Source organism: Rhincodon typus, chromosome 16 (assembly GCF_021869965.1).
Source record: "Rhincodon typus isolate 14 chromosome 16, sRhiTyp1.1, whole genome shotgun sequence".
Lineage (NCBI taxonomy): Eukaryota > Metazoa > Chordata > Chondrichthyes > Orectolobiformes > Rhincodontidae > Rhincodon > Rhincodon typus.
In genome coordinates this window covers 57563455-57581246 of record NC_063347.1, presented here as the reverse complement: position 1 = coordinate 57581246, position 17792 = coordinate 57563455, and the positions used below count along the sequence as shown (strand labels likewise).

The 17792-nt window shown below is 44.7% G+C and overlaps 1 protein-coding gene across 2 annotated transcripts in view; it reads left to right on the top strand.

The window, feature by feature from the left end:
* The window catches only part of srgap3 (SLIT-ROBO Rho GTPase activating protein 3), a 210277-nt gene extending 193574 nt beyond the window's left edge, over positions 1–16703 (top strand). Inside the window, exons 17-22 of one of the 2 annotated variants that reach the window (XM_048606510.1) lie at positions 185–412; positions 2066–2145; positions 5999–6179; positions 11002–11151; positions 12287–12614; positions 15360–16703. In XM_048606510.1, the coding sequence (XP_048462467.1) occupies positions 185–412; positions 2066–2145; positions 5999–6179; positions 11002–11151; positions 12287–12614; positions 15360–15779 (1387 nt within the window). In that variant the 3' untranslated portion in view covers positions 15780–16703. Of the gene's footprint in view, positions 1–184; positions 413–2065; positions 2146–5998; positions 6180–11001; positions 11152–12286; positions 12615–13947; positions 15224–15359 lie in introns of those variants that run through there. The other variant, XM_048606511.1, reaches the window with a different exon arrangement.
* Positions 16704–17792: the final 1089 nt, after the last annotated feature.

The window sequence follows — 17792 nt, the reverse complement described above, 5'->3', positions numbered from 1 at the left end:
TTGGGGGGGTGTGTCTGGGGTAAAGGGCGCGGTGAGGGTTGGGGGGGGGTGTCTGGGGTAAAGGGCGCGGTGAGGTTTCTCGAGTGAAGCAGAAGGGGGCAGAGACACAGTCTACCCCTGACGGACACAGTCAGGTTACAGTCGGAAATGAAGCTGATGACTTGGCCCTGTCTGTGTGTTTCAGTCTGTCCCAGTACAGTGATGAGAATATGATGGACCCCTATAACCTGGCCATCTGCTTTGGCCCCACCTTGATGCCAATCCCTGACGGTCAAGACCCTGTCTCCTGCCAGGCACACGTCAACGAGGTCATCAAAAGTATCATTGTGAACCATGAGGGGATCTTCCCAAGCCACAAGGAGCTGGAAGGACCGGTGTACGAGAAGTGTATGACCGGAGGGGAGGAATACTGGTAGGGAATGATTGTTAATAACAACACACCATGATAACAATGCACAATAAAGTTCTAGTACAGTGCTGACCCCCACCCCCACCCCCACCCCCACCCCCACCCCCACCCTTGCCTGCTCTGCACCAACCCCTCACTGTGCACCCACTAACCTATGGGGGCAACACAACAGGTCCTGGTCCAACCTTTACTCAACATGCAATGTCAACTGGGGCACCTGTTAACCGTGCCAGGGCATTCTGCCAGTCCCAAGTCCATACGCCAACTGTTGCATCCAAATGTTGGCCCAGATGGAAGCAGCTAAGTTGAAACTGAATGGAGGATTTGTGGCATTAGGCTTGTGATATTCTGCTCTGTCTCCGAGTGTTTGGGTGTGGTGACTGCCCACACTGTAGTATTGCCCTCCCGGCTATAATTGCTTGGAACTGGATGGGCTGGCAGATTGGACATTTTCAGTCACGGGTGGGATCTAATACAGAGAAGTGTGAGGTGACGCAGAAAGGATAGAGAGAGACAATTTAGATTTAATTATAACATTCAAACAAATGCATAGGAACAGAGGGATCTAGGAGTTAATGTACATTGTCCGATGGGAATAGCAGTACATGCTGAGAGATTAATTAGTAAGGCATAAGGGATCTGAAGCTTCAGAAGTAGAGGTATTGAATACAAAAGCAGATAAGCTAATGCTGAACTTTATGAAGTCCTACTTGGGCCATGATTAGAGAATTGCATTTGGTAATAACATATTAGGAAGAGTGTGAGGGTCCTTGAGAGGATTGAAAGGCGATTCACCAGAATGGTTCTAGCCAAGGTTCTTAGTTACAAGGTTAAATAGGAGAGACTGGGATTGTTCTTGGAGTGAAGTGTGACTAAGAGGCGATTTGATAGAGGTGTATAAGATTATGACAGGTTAAGAGAAGGAAACTGATGGTACAGGGACTAGGGGACTCCAGTTTAAGGGATGCACTAGGAATGAAGAAGAACTGTTTTTAACATGAGTGGTAATGACCTGGAACTGGCTGCCTCTGTGGGTGGTGGAAGTGGAGGCTATCAAGGATTTTGACAGGAACCTGGATCGGCATGTGAAAAAGGTGGGCTTGCAGGACTACGGAGACAGAGCGGGAGAATGGAAATGACTGGATTGTACTGTAGAGAGCCAAAAGAGATTTCCCGGACCAAATGGCCACCACCTGTTCTATGAATGATTTATGAAAGGCACACAGGATAGTGAGTAAAATCAGAAGCTCGGTGTACAGGTACAGTCTGGTCATTCAGCAGGACGGTGTTTAGCCTGGAATTAATGCAGAAGGCTCCACTTCCACATTTCCACCACTGGTCACCTGACATATCTATCCTACAGCACACCATCACCTTGCTTTCGTTGAGACGACTCTTCATTTCTTGATTGGTCAGTGGTCAGTCAGACTGATCTCTGATTGTTTTCAGACGCTGCCATGACTTTTCTCTCCTGAGTGACACTCGCAACATTGTCACGGAGATGAGTCTTTAATTCCGACAAACTCCAGGAGAATTGGAAACCATTCTCTGGAGTGGGTCTGAAGTACCTTATCCAAGGCCGTCGGTCAAACATTAGTCAGCAGCTCTCGATTGTGCAGTGACGGCTCAGCTAATGTTCTTATTGCTGTGTTGCAGTGACAGTCCTCACAGTGAGCCTGGTACCATTGATGAAGTGGACCATGACAATGGCACTGAACCACACACCAGCGATGATGGTGAGTAGCAACATGGCCATTCTGTTTCCAACAGTCAGGACTGGCAATGCAGATCAGGTTAGAGGCAAAAGTAGTCTCCGTTTCTCTTCTCTCAGAACTGCCAGGCTGGGTAACCGAAGCAACTCCAGTAATTTGACTTGGGCATTTAGTCAAATTTCTACTCCACTAACATTTAATGCCCAACTGTTCTCCCACATGCAGTCATGGTCGACAGTCACCAGAGAGAGAATTAAATATGGTTAGACTCTCGTCTTTCAGTCACATTTCAGTCTTTCTATTTACTACTTCATGGATAATGCTAGACATGTTTATAATAATCTTTAAATGCCCTGAGAGCGTTGAGACTCTGGCACAGGGAGTATGATTGGCCAGATTTCATTCCCAGCTGTCTATTCAGCCCGTCAGATCCATAATATCCACACTGAACTGCACTCCAAATCCCTTTAGATCCCACCTTTATTCCTTCCGTAATGAATCTATCAACTTTAAGTCATGAACCTTTGGTGTTAAGCCTTTAGGAAGAGAAAGTTCCAAGTTTCCACTGCCCTGTGAGTTAGAAAATTACTTCCCGGTTTGAATCCTAAATAGCTTGACTCCAATTTTATTGGGTCCCTTTTATTATGTTCCCAATTCTTGCACCATCTGCCTTTATCATTCCTTTTGCTGAACTGATCACAGCGATTAGATAATAGGATGCGAGTCAAGTTTATACAACCTACCATCGTCATTTAACCCTTTACTTCCTGGTATTATTCTGACTAATCTGCTCTGCATCTTCTCAAAGACTAATGCATCAGTTTGGATGTATGATGTCAAAAGCTAAAAACAGTACTCCATATGGGGTCAGATCAAAGCACTTGACTGAATGGTCACTTCCTCCCTTCTGTATTTTACTTCCCTGGAGATAAAGACCAACATTCCAGGATCCTTCCTGGCTATTTCTTATTCCCGTCTCTTTTAGTGATTTGTGTGCAGGGATATCTTGATCTCTGCACAGCTCCTCCAACCCTGATCGACTCGATTTAAGAAAACAGACCAACTTTGCCTTTCTTCGTACCAAAGTGGATGACCACAGACCTCAATGTTATTGAATCTGTTGGATACCAATAGATTTTACATTGATTTTCTGATGTCAGTTCAGCAGGTGGTACCAGATTTATAGAGTACACAACATCATGTAGGAAACATTTTCACAATTTGCCCTGAAAGGACTAGAGATTCTAACTGTGGATTGTTGAAAACCCTGCTCTGCACACAGTCGCGCTCCCTCCAATGCGTTTAATGTGTCTGATGTAGTGTTAAACCTAAGCCCACTTCCTAAATTGGGAGAAGATCAGAGATCCTGTGCCATTTCTCTGAAGAACGGGGGTCTCCTGAATATCTTAGCCAATATTTATCTCTCGACTGATGTCACTGAAACAGATTGGCGAGTCTTTCTCACCTTGCAGTTCGTGGGAGCTTGTGCACGTAAATTGGTTGCTGCCATTCCTACATTACAACAGTAACTATGCTTTAGAAATACTGCATTGGCAGTAAAGCACAGTGTGAGGTCCTGAGATTGTGAAATACGAGATAATGACACGGCTGGCATGTGGTTCCCTCTAGTGAGAGTTCCACCTCACTACGCCCTTCGGTGTTCTGAAATTTTATCTGCAGGGGTCTCCGGGGCTTTGTTCCTTACAATGAATGTATGCATCAAAATGTTTTTAAGGGGATTTTGACCTGTAGCACTTGGTGATATTATTTTGATTGTTTAGACTTTGTTTCATAAATATAGGGAATAGAAATAAACTGCTGGTCCCCTTCTACCTGTTCCACAGTTTAACAAGATAGAAGCTGACATTGCCCTCAGCTCTTCTGTGGTTCAGTGGGTAGTGGCAGTCCTGATATATACACAACACGTATGTTTCATGTGGGTTTACTGAATGGTGATAAGGACTGGAGACCTTAAATAGTTCTGACATTCAACCACAAGACCAAAAGAAAAAGACCATTCAGGCCTTCAAGCCTTGACATTCTGTAAGATCATAGCTGATCTGTCCCAGGTCTCAACTTCTCTTTTATACCAGATCCTCAGAGCCCTCAATTCCTCAAAATTTCAAAAAATTTACCTTGCTCCTCTTTAAATACTTTTGGTGATCTAACCTCCGTAGCACTCCGGAGGTAGACAATTCCGGGTAAAGAAATTCCTTTGCATTTCAGGTTGAAGTGAGTGTTCCTTCATTCTATAATTGAGCCATGTAGTTCATGATGTTTTCACTAAACATCTACCCTGTCAGGCCCCCTCAGAATCTAAAATATTCCAATAAGGTCACCCCCCACCCTCCCATTCGTCCAGTGAGAGATGGTTATATAATATTATGAGGCTAGTAGTCCAGATGATTTGGGGATGTAGGATCAAATCACACCATAGCAGCTGTTTGAAGTTAACTTTAATTAATAGTTTTGTTCTATTCTTTCATGTGACGTAGGTGCTAGATTATGTAAGGATGGCAGATTTTCTTACTTAAAAGCCATTAGTGAACCAGATGGGTTTTTAGAACAATCATCACAGTTTCAATGTCACCATCACAGAGAACAATTTTCAGTTCCAAATTTTTATTAAGTAAATTTAAATACACATGCACAGCAGGATCCCACATATAGAAATATGATCATGACCAGATGGTCCATTTTAGTCATTTTAACACAGAACCGGAGCATTACTGCAAAAAAGCCACATTGTGGTGAAGCTTTTGTCTAGTACTCATCAGTACAATTCACAAGAACACCAATTCAAGGGGATAAACCAACCTTTGTACCATATGAGAGGTCAGTGCTAGTTGGTTGATAAGTGGACTCTGTTTGTTGGAGGCATTCCTATGGAGAATACACCAGTTGGGGATGACTGACAGTTAACTGCCAGGCTTTGTTTAAACTCTAAACCAGGTAGATTGACTAGACAAGGCATTCTCCCAACACTTGTGTGGATTGACCCAATGAGTGCAAGACGAAAAGCTTTGATAAATTATGTTCATTGTCACAATAGCCTGTTTTGGTGATGCTGGTAGAGGGATAAGTATTGGCCACAACACCAGGGATAGCCCCTCCCTCTCCTCCATGCTTCTTCCAAATAATGCCACAAGGGAGCAACAGGGCCTTGGTTTGATCTATCATCTGAAATGCAGCACCTGTAACAACATAGCACTCCCCTGCGTACTGCACTGGAGTGCCAGCCCTAATTTAGTCTAAGAGTGGGACATGAACCCACAACCTCCTGACCCAGAGAAAAAAAGTGCTAACAACTGAGCTGTGGTTGCCACTGCATTATCATAAACAGGGCAGTGAATTGGCCTCATAATCTCTGATGCACTTACGATCCAACGTTTAAAGGATCTTGTGAACACCGATCTGTCTGAAACTAATAACAAACCATGGCATCTCCAGAAGAGAGAGAATGCAGATTTCTGGTTGATCAAATACAGGAGCAAAGAGGAAATGAGTTTTGTTTTAAATACAGTGGGTTGCAACCTGGAATGCACTGCCTGAGAACAGTGATGGATGCAGATTCAGTTCTGATGGTCAAAAGGGAATTGGATAAAAGTAAGGAAATATTTGCAATGTTACTGAGGAAGAACAGGGGATGAATTGGACAGTTTTCCCAGGCTGAATGGTCTTCCTTTGTGCTGTAGGATTTCATGAAGAACAGACAATATAGAAACTGCAAACCTCTCACACGAAGGGAGACCATCTAAACATGTCCCCATCACCTCACCACCCCCATTGAAGGAAAATACAGGATATGTATCCGTCTCTTGCTGCACAATTGTAGTCACTAACTCCCTGTGCTGCGGGGTCTCTCCCCTTTTTACAGAGATGGAGCAGATCGAAGCCATTGCTAAGTTTGACTATGTCGGCCGCTCACCCCGAGAGTTGTCATTTAAGAAAGGGGCATCACTACTGCTGTACCACCGGGCATCCGAGGATTGGTGGGAAGGACGACACAATGGATTGGATGGTCTGATACCCCATCAGTACATCGTGGTACAGGACATGTGAGTGTGTGTCTGCATGGGGGGGCTTACACTTGCCTCTAAATGCACACAGATTGGTTGAGCCTGGCTTGTAACATTAAAAAGTTGGGGGGGTGGGGTGGCCTTGCTTTCAACAGACCCGATCCCACGCTTTTACAACTGCATTAATTCCTCACCCCCTAAATTAATATATTGTTTTCAAAACTCCTTATTAAGTGCTGGCTTCATCACATGGGGTGGGACTTCCCGTTGGTGGCAGTACTGGAGATGTGGCCGAATAGGTCAAAGTTAAGAATGAGAATTCATTTGAAGCTCTATCCCTCGCCTTTTGTCTCTGACACCTGGGGCTAAATCCAGCCCAGGTAGCTTGCCTAGCGACAAGGGTCCTTGGTCAAGTGAGCTCGACTAGGCATCCCATTGCTAATGTTTTGGCACAACTTGACAAACACCATCGAGGGAGGCCACGGGATGGTTGATGTAGGAAATGGAATCTAACACAATGGAACAGGAGCTGGACACTCTTAAGGATGAGAAACACTGTTGAGGCAAAATAGATGTTGCTTTACTCTAACTAATCCTCTCATTACCTACCGTCAGAATGTTTTACAGGACAGTGTACAATAATTGTAAGTTACAGTCTACAGTAAAGAAGCAGCCTCCCCCCCTTATCTATCTATGATCGTGTTTCTGCTCCACTTGAACCTTCTTGCACTGCTCTACATCCACCCCATTGACATCTCCTTTTGCTCACAGGTTTAGCCTGGCTGCTTTATCATGTCAATATTGTTTGCTTCAATTACTATCAGTGGGTTTATGTCAGTGTTACACCAGTGATATTTTGGTTTGATGCACAAACCAGATTTGGTGAAATAGTCAGTCACCAGAATATAAGCTGTGTCGTTGGGCATGGAAAATGCTATTCGCAGTCACACCCCACAGCTCAGAAGGAATCACATGCAGCCTCTCTTGAGGGTTGAGGGTGGTGGAATTGGCATGTTCCATATGAGTTAAGTAGTTGGTCAATACCCTGATTAATGTCAGACCAATAGATGGATTCATGTGGCAATCTATTGGGTTTTTTAAGCATTCCTGTGACCTCTATATGTGTTCTAGCTTATGGCGTAACACTTGCTTCCCTTTGAAGATTATATTCTACCACAGTCCTAGTTCACCTCAGACGAGAATCGATGTCCAAGCTCAGGGACCTGTTGGATGTGTTCAGGCCCCCTGCTGTTTGAGCTATTGCAGTTGAACATCAGGCTTGGCTTGCTAAAGCTGCTCAGTTCAGCTGTGAGTAAAATGTATGAAATCGATGTTGCAGTCTGAAATCTTTTGGTGTTGCAACTGACAGGTTTGTTACCATAGATAGTAACGATATATAGCTCCATGTATGCTGATTGTCTGATAATAGAGAGATGTCAGGTGCAAAACAAGGATCCATGTTGGCATTCAAGATGGAAAATGCCAATGCAGGGCATGTCAGCCCCATTCTAAGCATTTAGCTTATTTTGTGTGGACTGCACCACTTTGTGCCAGTTTCCTGAAAACATCTCGTAAGGGATGATATTTGCACTTGCACCAGTGTAGATCTTGACATTTAGTGCATATTGTCCATTCCTTTTGGCAAATATCAATCAGTTGGAGGGAAAGGTTTCAGTTTGTCTGACAGTGTCCATGTGGCATGGCTATTGTCTGACTGAGGTCTGTAAAGCTGTAACACTGTGGTTACCTCTTGGACTTTGATGACATTCTTTTATGACATGAATGAAACTTTGGAAACTTCTTTGACATTGTTCCTTATTGGGTTTGTCTTCACATGCTCCTGTGGAGCACTGTGTTGCACTTTGGGTTTCTCTGCATGATTGGATTACCTACACATTTTAGCCCAACATCCTCTTGTGAAGTATAGCTTGCATATACCACACTGTCTTGGTGGTGAGACAAGCCACACATCATATAATATGTTCCACTGAACCTGTTGATGGCTGCAGTACTTGTTCCAGAGTCAAGCACTTGTGGGTGCTCATGTCTTGCTACAATTGCTTTGAACTTGCATCCTTATTCTAGTGGCATGTCAATGGCCTATTCTGTTGGTTTCTTGTAAAGATTTGTTAGGTCTGAATTGAGTGATCAGTTCCATAAGAGTTCAGCTAAATCAGCTTTGGTGAAATTACATTCCATGCCATTGCATCGATACCTTCCCGCATATTACTCGATCGTTTCACCTGGCTGTTGGCATATGATGTGAACTCAAAGCTAGATATTCTGCATTTAACTCAAACTTTAAGTTGATCAGCTAAAATACAAAAACTTTTGTCGGGATCTTTCCAGGTTATCTTCAGAAATATTGGAGGATTTTATTCTTCTCACCCTTTGGTGCCCAAAGTGAGAAGACTTTTAACTACCTGTTCTTCTTTGTCAGATATCTACTGAGCCATGAAGATTGATGCTTTCTTTAAATAGCTAAAGTTCTGACAGAATGTTACTGGAATGCCAATCTGGTTCTGGTAAGATGGCAGCAGAGTAGGGCTCCTGAGCCCAGGGCTCGTCCGCTTGTGCACTTTTTGTTTCCTTTCTTTGTTCTCTTTTCTTACTTTTTTCTTCTTGTACTTACACCCTGTGAAGAGCTCAGTCACGGCGACAGCAACAGTGTTGGTGACTGGGCCCAGCGCAGACTCGTGGTAAAAGTTTGCAGCAACGTGGCAGCAGAGGAGTTGATGGAGGGCTGAGCACGGAACTTGGCATCAGTACCAGCAGAGGTGACATCGGCGAGGTAAGCCCAGCGCCAAAAGATGGCGCCTGAGAATAGGCGACTTCGACATTGGTTAGGTCTGGCGCTGTTGGGGGCAAATCAATGGCAGAATGGGCACCACAGCAACGGCAGAGAAGGCAGCATCTGCGGTCGGTGTCAGAATCGGAAATGTTGGGCTTCAAGCTGCGGCCATGCAGTCAGTCCGAACTGGTGCTCCTGGAATGGACTGTGATGTGGGGGTGTTGGTGGGCCTGGAGCCTGTTGTGGAGACCCCCCACCCCCCACAATCTTGAGCAGAGCAGAAGAAGGGAAGAAGATGAACTCTGTTTTAGCTTACATTGAAGTCTTCTATCTTAATTTCAGTCTCGTATCTTAATATCTTCTGTAAGTAAAATTGGCGCCAAAGTACGACAACATATTACACTTTTCATTATTTATTTGTTAAATACAAGCGACAGTAAATCATTCAATTCAATCCACGGTTGTGTGTTTAATTTTCATCTTTTTGCTCTTTACAATGACAGTGTAAGAATCTGTATTGCAGTGTCATGCTTTTCTCTATTTTTGTTGGCTTCTCTACTTTGTTTTATATTGTATGTTGCCCATTTTAGAGGTGCAGGCTTGTAGTAGCAAGTTTGTGTCTGTAGGTGGCATTCACACCATAAAAAGCGAGGAGGTTAAGAGGGCTTTTTTTATTTCCATGCGATTTTCAACTGGTGTCTGTACACTGGTAAGCCTTTTTAATGTAGAAAACCTTTTTTTTGTGTTTTTAAGCTGCATTTTCTTCTAGGGGTGCTTCTGTGTTGGCCTTTCAGGACCGCTTAAGATGGTATTTATATTTGCACATTGAATCAGCGACAATCTCTCGTGTTCTGTTTTCTTAGCGAGTAAGATAGAGAACTCACTGCTTCAGTACAGGTTTGTGCCTTTAGTTTTGGTTGTAGTTGTAACTTCAGCTCTAAATCCGACAGATTGATGGATGATTGTGAGGAAAATGTCATCTTTTCAGCCTGTAGCAGCTACTTGCTACCAAAAACCCATGACCAGTGACCCAGAATGTCCTAGGTGGTCAATTGTACATATTAGTGAGAGACGACTGACGATAGCTACCAATAATTAGCTGTCATAATTATCTTTTAATGCTCACTTACAGACACTTGAATGACTGTCACAACTAGCTTATAGTGTCCAGCTACTCCCAGCAGAATGCCATTATATTTTGCTATCCATTCTAACCTTCTTAGCAAATACTACAGAGACTCAAGTTATTTTTAAGACAGATATCATGAGCTTCATTTGCAATAATATTTATGTAACTATACAAACAGTCAGTATCCTGTACTTGATGTTACTGTACATTTCATAACTGACTACACTGTCCATTACACAGACACTGACTGAAGGTGATGCTGATACCTTCATATCAGGACATTACATGTTGTGGTGTCAAGTAACTGAAGTAACGTATGGTGCCTGTGTGGTCCAAAACATGTCATAATACCTCAAGTATACTGCACGAAGAGGTGATGAATCCCCCAGTTGCATTTTGATATTGGATCTTCCCTGTCCCTTCTTAACCTGTTCTTTGTTGCATTCTACACTTCTCCGTGATTAATCTTAAATGATGTCACATAGCTGTATGGCTGCCCAGCCCTTCAAGTAAAGTAGTAAGTGGCCATTATTATATAATCATCAGCATGTGAGCAAGCTCTGGCTCAATGGGTAGTACTCTCACCTCGAAGTCAGAACATTGGATTTGAAGACCACACCAGAGCCCTAAGCACCAAAATCTAGGTTGAATCTCAGTGAAGTACTGAAGGAGTGCAGCAACTATTGGAGGTGTCATCTTTCAGATAAGACATTTAAACTGAGGCTCCCTTTGTCCCCATCAAAGATCCCAAAACAAATTCATTGTCATTTTGCTGTTTTTGGGAATTTGCTGTGAGAAAATTTGCGACAACAGCGCTTGAGCTAAGGAATACACTCTTCCCTGTCAAGGGCTTTGAGATGTCATGGAAGACACTGTATAATTGTGTGTATTATTTTTTGCTTCAAGTCAAGCAGTAAATGACCTTTGCCTTCTGTCTTCAGGGATGATGCCTTCTCGGACAGCTTGAGCCAGAAGGCGGACAGTGAGGCCAGCAGTGGCCCACTTCTGGATGACAAGGCCTCTTCGAAGAATGACCTCCAGTCCCCGTCTGACCACTTGCCAGAGTTTTCCTTTGGTGGGATCCTGGGCAGGTATGGGCTTCCTTTCCTTGGGTAGAATAGTTGTCTGTGTTCAATAAATGGTTTTAAATGTGGTCTGCCTGATAGAAAGAGGGGACAATTAACGGAGTAGTGTGGAGAGGCAGTGGAACTCAACATTCTCAACGTGACGTTTGTCATAGAGCCATACAGCATGGAGACCGACCCTTCGCTCCAACTCGTACACGTTGACCAAGTTTCCCAAAATAAACTAGCCACACTTGCCTGTGTTTTGCCTATATTCCTTCTAAACCTTTCCTCTTCATGCACCTGTCCAAATGTGAAGAACAATGATAAATGTGTGGTTGTGGTTCCCACTAATGCCACAGTGAATAAGCACATTCTCTGTGTGTTAGTAAAAGCTCAATGAAGCAAGCTTGGATCCTTAGGGTGACAGTAAAGCACCAAAGATGGCCTCTGTGCCTCTTGGCCATTGTATGAAAACCACCCAAGTCTCCTGATTCAGTGATATTGTGTACCAATAGGATCAGGCTAATCCACAATGCCTCATACAGAATTAAATAGCTGGCCAGCACTCATTGCCGATTGGCACATGAATAATAGTCTTTTGGGTGAGGCACTAATTGCAGCAGGGAAAGTAACTGTGCTCCAATAAATGAGACTTTTATACTATCAGAGGCTGTTGCTGCATCGAGTATATGGCATCGATAGACAGTGACTGACTAATCCCTTCATCCCAGGATCTTGAGTCAATCCAGTATTAGCAGTGCCTCAGAGGATAACTCTGAGTGAGAAGGTTGTGGGTTCAAGCTCTATCCCAGATACCAGACCACAGAATCTAGACTGATTCTCCTGTGCAGTGCCGAGGGTGTGCTGTACTGTCACTACCTTTCTGGTGAGGTTTTAGAACCGGGGCTGTGTTTTACATTCTCAAGGGAATGTAAAAGATCTTTCTTTTGAAGCAGGTGACAGAGGAGCTCTTGTGCTGTCCTGGAAAAGTATTTATCCCTCCATGAACACCTTTTACTGTAAGCAAATTGCTGTTTGTGAGAGTTTGCTTTTCACGAATTGGCTGCCCGTGTTTCCAACGTTCCAATTTTAGCTGTGGAAGGATGTTCTGGATTTGTCAAAGTTGCCAAATGAATGTCAATTCCTCTATTTCTTTCAGGGTACGGTTGAGGTCCGATGGCGCTGCAATTCAGCGACGTCGCAGTGGTGGGGATGCTCACAGCCCAGTCAGAGGGTCAGGGCCGGGCATTGACACACCTCCCCGGGCCGGAGCATGTCCCAGCAGCCCCCACAAGATCACTGTCAACCGGGGCAGGATGGAGAGCCCGGAGAAGAGGCGCCTGGCCACCTTTGGGAGTGCCGGCAGCATCAATTACCCAGACCGGAAGAACCTTGGGGATGGCCAACTCATGAGGCAGACGTCAGCGTCCACCCGCCACAGCAGTCTCGGAGATCACAAGGCCCTGGAGACGGAAGCACTGGCTGAGGTAATGAGATCTCCGTGGCTGAGCTGAGAGGCTGCAGGGAATGGCAAATGATCATAGAAACATCCCAGGGCTATCCTCGGGCGATAGGGGTCCCGCATGACGTTTATTTGGGATTGCCCTATCACACAAAGCTGCCCTGATCGTCACGGGATAGTGAACCCACTCTGAGAATCCAGGGCTAGTGGGTGTTAGAAAGAGCCATGGCACAGTAGATACTCTGGATCGATACAAAAAGCCTTCCTCTATTTTTCCTTGCCTTACTTGACATTGGAGTACTTGATGCGGCACAATGTAGAGCTAACCGTATTCTGTATCCAGCCCATGCTGTTCCTGTCCAATGAGACTGTGTAAAAGGAGCTTCACTCTATCTAGCATGGCAGTTCTTTCTCTGGAAGCATTTCATGGGATAATTCAAATGGAGCTTGGAGCTTTACTCTTTAACTAACCCATTTCATAGCTCGCCTGAGTGTTTGATAGGACATTTTTAGAGGGAACTGTACAATGTATTAAACATGCTGTTGACCTTGATGTGTTGGATTATGCAGTACAGAGGGTTATTTACTCTGCATCCATGTTCTGTTCAATTCTGGATCTTTTAATGGTGAAGGAACTTTCATCTGTATTTAACCCACTCTGTACCTGACCCATGAGTGCTTGATGGGGCACAAAACCAGGATCTTTACTTTCCACCTAACCTTGCAATAGTTGACCTGGGAGTATTTGACAGGCAGTGTAAAGGAATCTTCACTCTGCATAAGCTTGCAAAAGTCTCCTTGGGAGTGTTTTATGGGGTGAGGTAGAGGAACATTTACCTGTATTCAACCTTTGTTGTATTTGTTCTGAAATCACTTCATGGACTGTGTAGAAGAGAGCTTTTATTCTTTGTCTAACCGGTTCTATACCAGTATTTGATGGGACAACATGGATACAACTTTATGTATCAAATTAAGAAATGGTAAAGGATTTTAAGACAATAGCCATCATTGTGCATGGAGCTCTTGGTAGCAGCTGTGCGGCAGTAGATTGTATAAGTGCTGAAATTAAGCAAGTGCTTTATGGAGCAAAGGCAGTTTGGTATTAATTGGGGATTTTTACTTGTATATTGATTGGTATCTGCACAATTCAGAAAGGTAACGAACAACCTTTATGTCCACAGTTGTTTACCAGATTATATGCAAAAGCGTGTGGGTATGCTACCTTGAATAATTAAAATTGAGCCAGATTCAGTTAACATTAAGTGACACATCAGATGGGGTATTAACTCATCAGTCATTAGGTACATTACATTAGTGCCTTCTGGCCACCCCTTAAATTCTCAATATTACTATTACAGGCTCTCCTGAATGAAAAGGGATCAGAACCAACCATCACGTGAATGGAACACGATGCTTAGGGGAGCAGTGAGAAGTTTTGAGAGACAACTGATGGCTTTTAGACATGGGTTCTGTACAAAAATGTAATGCACTTTCGCGAACTAAAGGCTGTGGAAGAGAGGGCAGTCCATTGCATCCTTTAGGGTTGTCAGACATTGCCAACCTATTGCAACAAAGCAAGGCCAGACCAGACCCCAACATGTGCCGCAGCCAGGCCAAGCAAACAATTGACCCAAGAAGAGTACGTTAACATGTGTAAGGACTGGCACATGTGGAATGAAACTTGTCAGCAGGTTGAACGAGACCCAGCACTCTTCTTCCTGATCCTCCCAAGACCCAAATATGATTATGCTCCTGCATTCCAAAGGCAGCTAACTGGTGTTGGCAGGGGATCCAGCCAATGGTTAGTGTGGGCTGAGGCACTATAGCCAAAATCCAACCAGAACAGCACAGTGTGAGCCGGAGAGAGGACACAAAGCCATGTTTGCCCTGCTGTCACTGGCCAAAAAAAATTCCCAGCATTACCTCAGAACCACAGGAGAGGTGCGTCCATGCTCTCACTCTTGTCTGACCAGTCACTGTGCCACAGCACTGTAACCAAAACCCACCAGGTTTGTTGAGTCTGTGGGTAAAGTGTCACAGCACGTCTCGCCCAACTGGACATGTTCCTCAATCTTCCATCATCCATCCATCCAGGCATCCACCTCCAACTATCCCCTTGTCTCCACATAGCCACCTTCAAGGGCTTAACCCATTGAGATTCTGAGTGCTCTTCCTACCTGCACAGTGTAGAATAGATTCCCAAGTTGATACAGATTCTAGGTAACCTGATTTAGGAATCGTTCATTCACTGTTGATCAAACAGCATTTTCTCCCCATTTATAACAGAAACTGTTTAAAAAAGAAACACTATAAAATGGCTTCATGATTCCCCTCCCCTAGAAGTGTTCTTAGCAGCATCCAGGACATTAACCTTTCATTGTTTAAAAACTCCTGAAGGGTTGGCAGCCCTTGAAACATCCCAACACTGTTACCACTCCCTAGAATCAGCCTCACAGGGGTGGGGTGGGGGTAGTGGTGGTGGTGGTGGTGGTGGGGGCATTGCTGGTGGAGGCCTCTACAAGGTACACTGGTTATTGCATGTTATCATGTACCTTGTCCTGTATATTCTGTACTCAATAAATGTAACTGCTCGATAAACTTCTTGTAACCGAAAGATTTGCAATAAAATTTATTTTTGGGGGAAAAAAAAGGAGCTTTTTCTTTTCGAACGTTTTCCTGGACTTGGGAATGTTTCGTTTATTTTTCTTCTTTGTTTTTTTTTCTTGGCGCTGCTACTGAAGAATAATTTTCAGTTTTGTTTCTGGCCCAGGACATTGAGAAGACCATGAGCACCGCGCTCAACGAGCTGCGCGAGCTGGAGAGGCAGAACACAGTGAAGCAAGCCCCCGACGTGGTGCTCGACACCCTGGAGCAGATGAAGAACCCGCAGTCAGGTGCCGTCAACTCTGAGCCAGCCAGCCCGCTCCACACCATCGTCATCCGTGACCCCGACGCCGCCATGAGGCGCAGCTCCAGCTCGTCCAGCGAGATGATGACCACCTTCAAGCCGGCCCTGTCGGCCAGGCTGGCGGGCTCGCAGCTCCGGCCCCCGCCCACGAGGCCCGCCAGGCCTGTGATCCAGCACCGCTCCAGCAGCAGCGGCAGCAGCTCTGGGCTGGGCAGCCCGGCCCTCACCCCCACTGAGAAGGTGTTTCCCAATGGCGCATCAGACAAGTCGGGCACCATGTGACCTGAGCCAGCCTGGCTTCTCGCTTGCTCTCTCTCTCTCTCGCCCATGACAGAGGAGGCCACTTTGGCCTACTTGGCTGGGAGGGTCTCGGGCCTAACCTCCAGTCTGGAGCGCCACCTGGATGCAGGAAGGAAGCCTTCCAAGATTAGAACTGCTTTATTCCCTTCCTTTTTTGTTAAAGAAAAAGATATATATACTTGAAGTAAACATGCAGCCGTTATTTCTCCTAGTGATACGGGGGTTGCCCGTAGCAACAAGTCAGCACTGGAAAATGTATCCACGTATAAATAGATATATAATATAAAGAAAAGGACTCCATTTCAGGGTTACCTCGGACACCGACCCTTCCTTCTGTGAGCTCAGACGAGCTGCCAACCAAGCAATACAAGGAGATTGTCTTCATGTGAGTGAAGGGCAGACACGAGGAAAAGAAAAAGGGGAGAGCAGAGAAAAAGGAGTAAAAAGAAAAGGAGGATGCATTGTCTCGGCTCGCTGTTGAGCCGTGACTGAAGAAGGTTGGCCACGTAGGCCTGGAGTTTGGCCTTTTTTGCTCTGTCAGGAGCCCACTCGTCCGACTGTTCAGGTTTCATGCTGCAGGTCAAACTCCTCCTGCACCTGGGATCGACGTGTATGTACATAGAGGAGGACAAATAAAACCTCGGTCCTGCTGCTGCTTCAGTGAGCGGAGACGAAGTATAAATATTGTAGCACAGTATTACAATTCAATAATTAATAAATAACGCAGTTGTTACTCAATGCAGCATAACATAATAATATGGAAATTAGGCAGAGTCTGTGGTTAAAATATGTAGTTTAACTTATCCTACCTTTTGTGAATTAATCAATGTAGTATTCTTTTTGTAAGAAAATGTTTTCGATGTACAAAGTGTTACTAAAACAGGCAAAGGGACTACGTGACATTTGAAATCCCATCATCTCACTTGACAAATACACATTGTCATTACGGTTCTTGGTTTCATTTGGTTCGGTATATGCTGGAGTGGGAGGGTGTGCTATTTTGGGGGATGGGATGTGGATTGATAATTGCTATATGGCTAACCCTAGCTATTGCAAGTGTCCAATGTGGGAAAAGTACCCTCAAAGGTGAAAGTTAACAGGGTATCTTCAATACACACACCACCCCCCCCCCCCCTTCAGTATTGAAACAACAAATTTACATTGCAAACACTGTACACACTAAATGTGTAAAGACTACAGGGTGGCAAGTTTTGAAGTGCATGGATGGAAAGTGATCTTTAGCTGGTGACTGATTTTTTTCCACATTACAAATGTGGGACAAAGGAGTGTCCTCTGGTCTGTGTTTCTCTATTCAAGCTGGGATGGCTATGCCACTGTGTTCTTCATTTTTGTGGGAGTTTGTTCCCAAGAGTTGACCCATGTTGGGAGTGAATGCTGGTCCTCCGCTATCTCGTTCAACTCTCTTCCTGGACAGCGAGTGAATTGGGATAGACAATTTGACTGTGGAGACTGTTGTGAAATCAGCATGTGTTTTTCCATTGAGTGTGTGTGTGTGTGTGTGTGTGTGTGGCTGGATGGGGAGTAGTGCTGCTAATGATGTCCTAACCACCACCTGCTACTTGAGGGACACTGAGGCCAAGAGTACTGCCGAACTTGGGTACCTTGGCACCATTATTCCAGGTCTATGAGATTTGTTGACCACTGCACTGACCACATCTGGCTCCAGTAGCACAGGATGTGACAGTGATATGTTGTAAACATTCAAATTAAAGCCAAGCTTTTTAGAGAGTAATTGGAAAGCATTTATAAAAAAATTATTCTGCCACGGGATGTGGGCATCGCTGGCTTGGCCAGAATTTATTGCCTGCCCCTAATTGCCTTGGCGAAGGTGGTAGTGAGCTGCCTGCTTGAGACCACATGCTGTAGATAGACCCACACTGCCATTAGGGAGGGAATTCCAGGGTTTGACCCAATGACAGTGAAGGAATAACAGAGGGGCACTTTCAGATGGTGGTGTTCCCATGTATCTGTTGC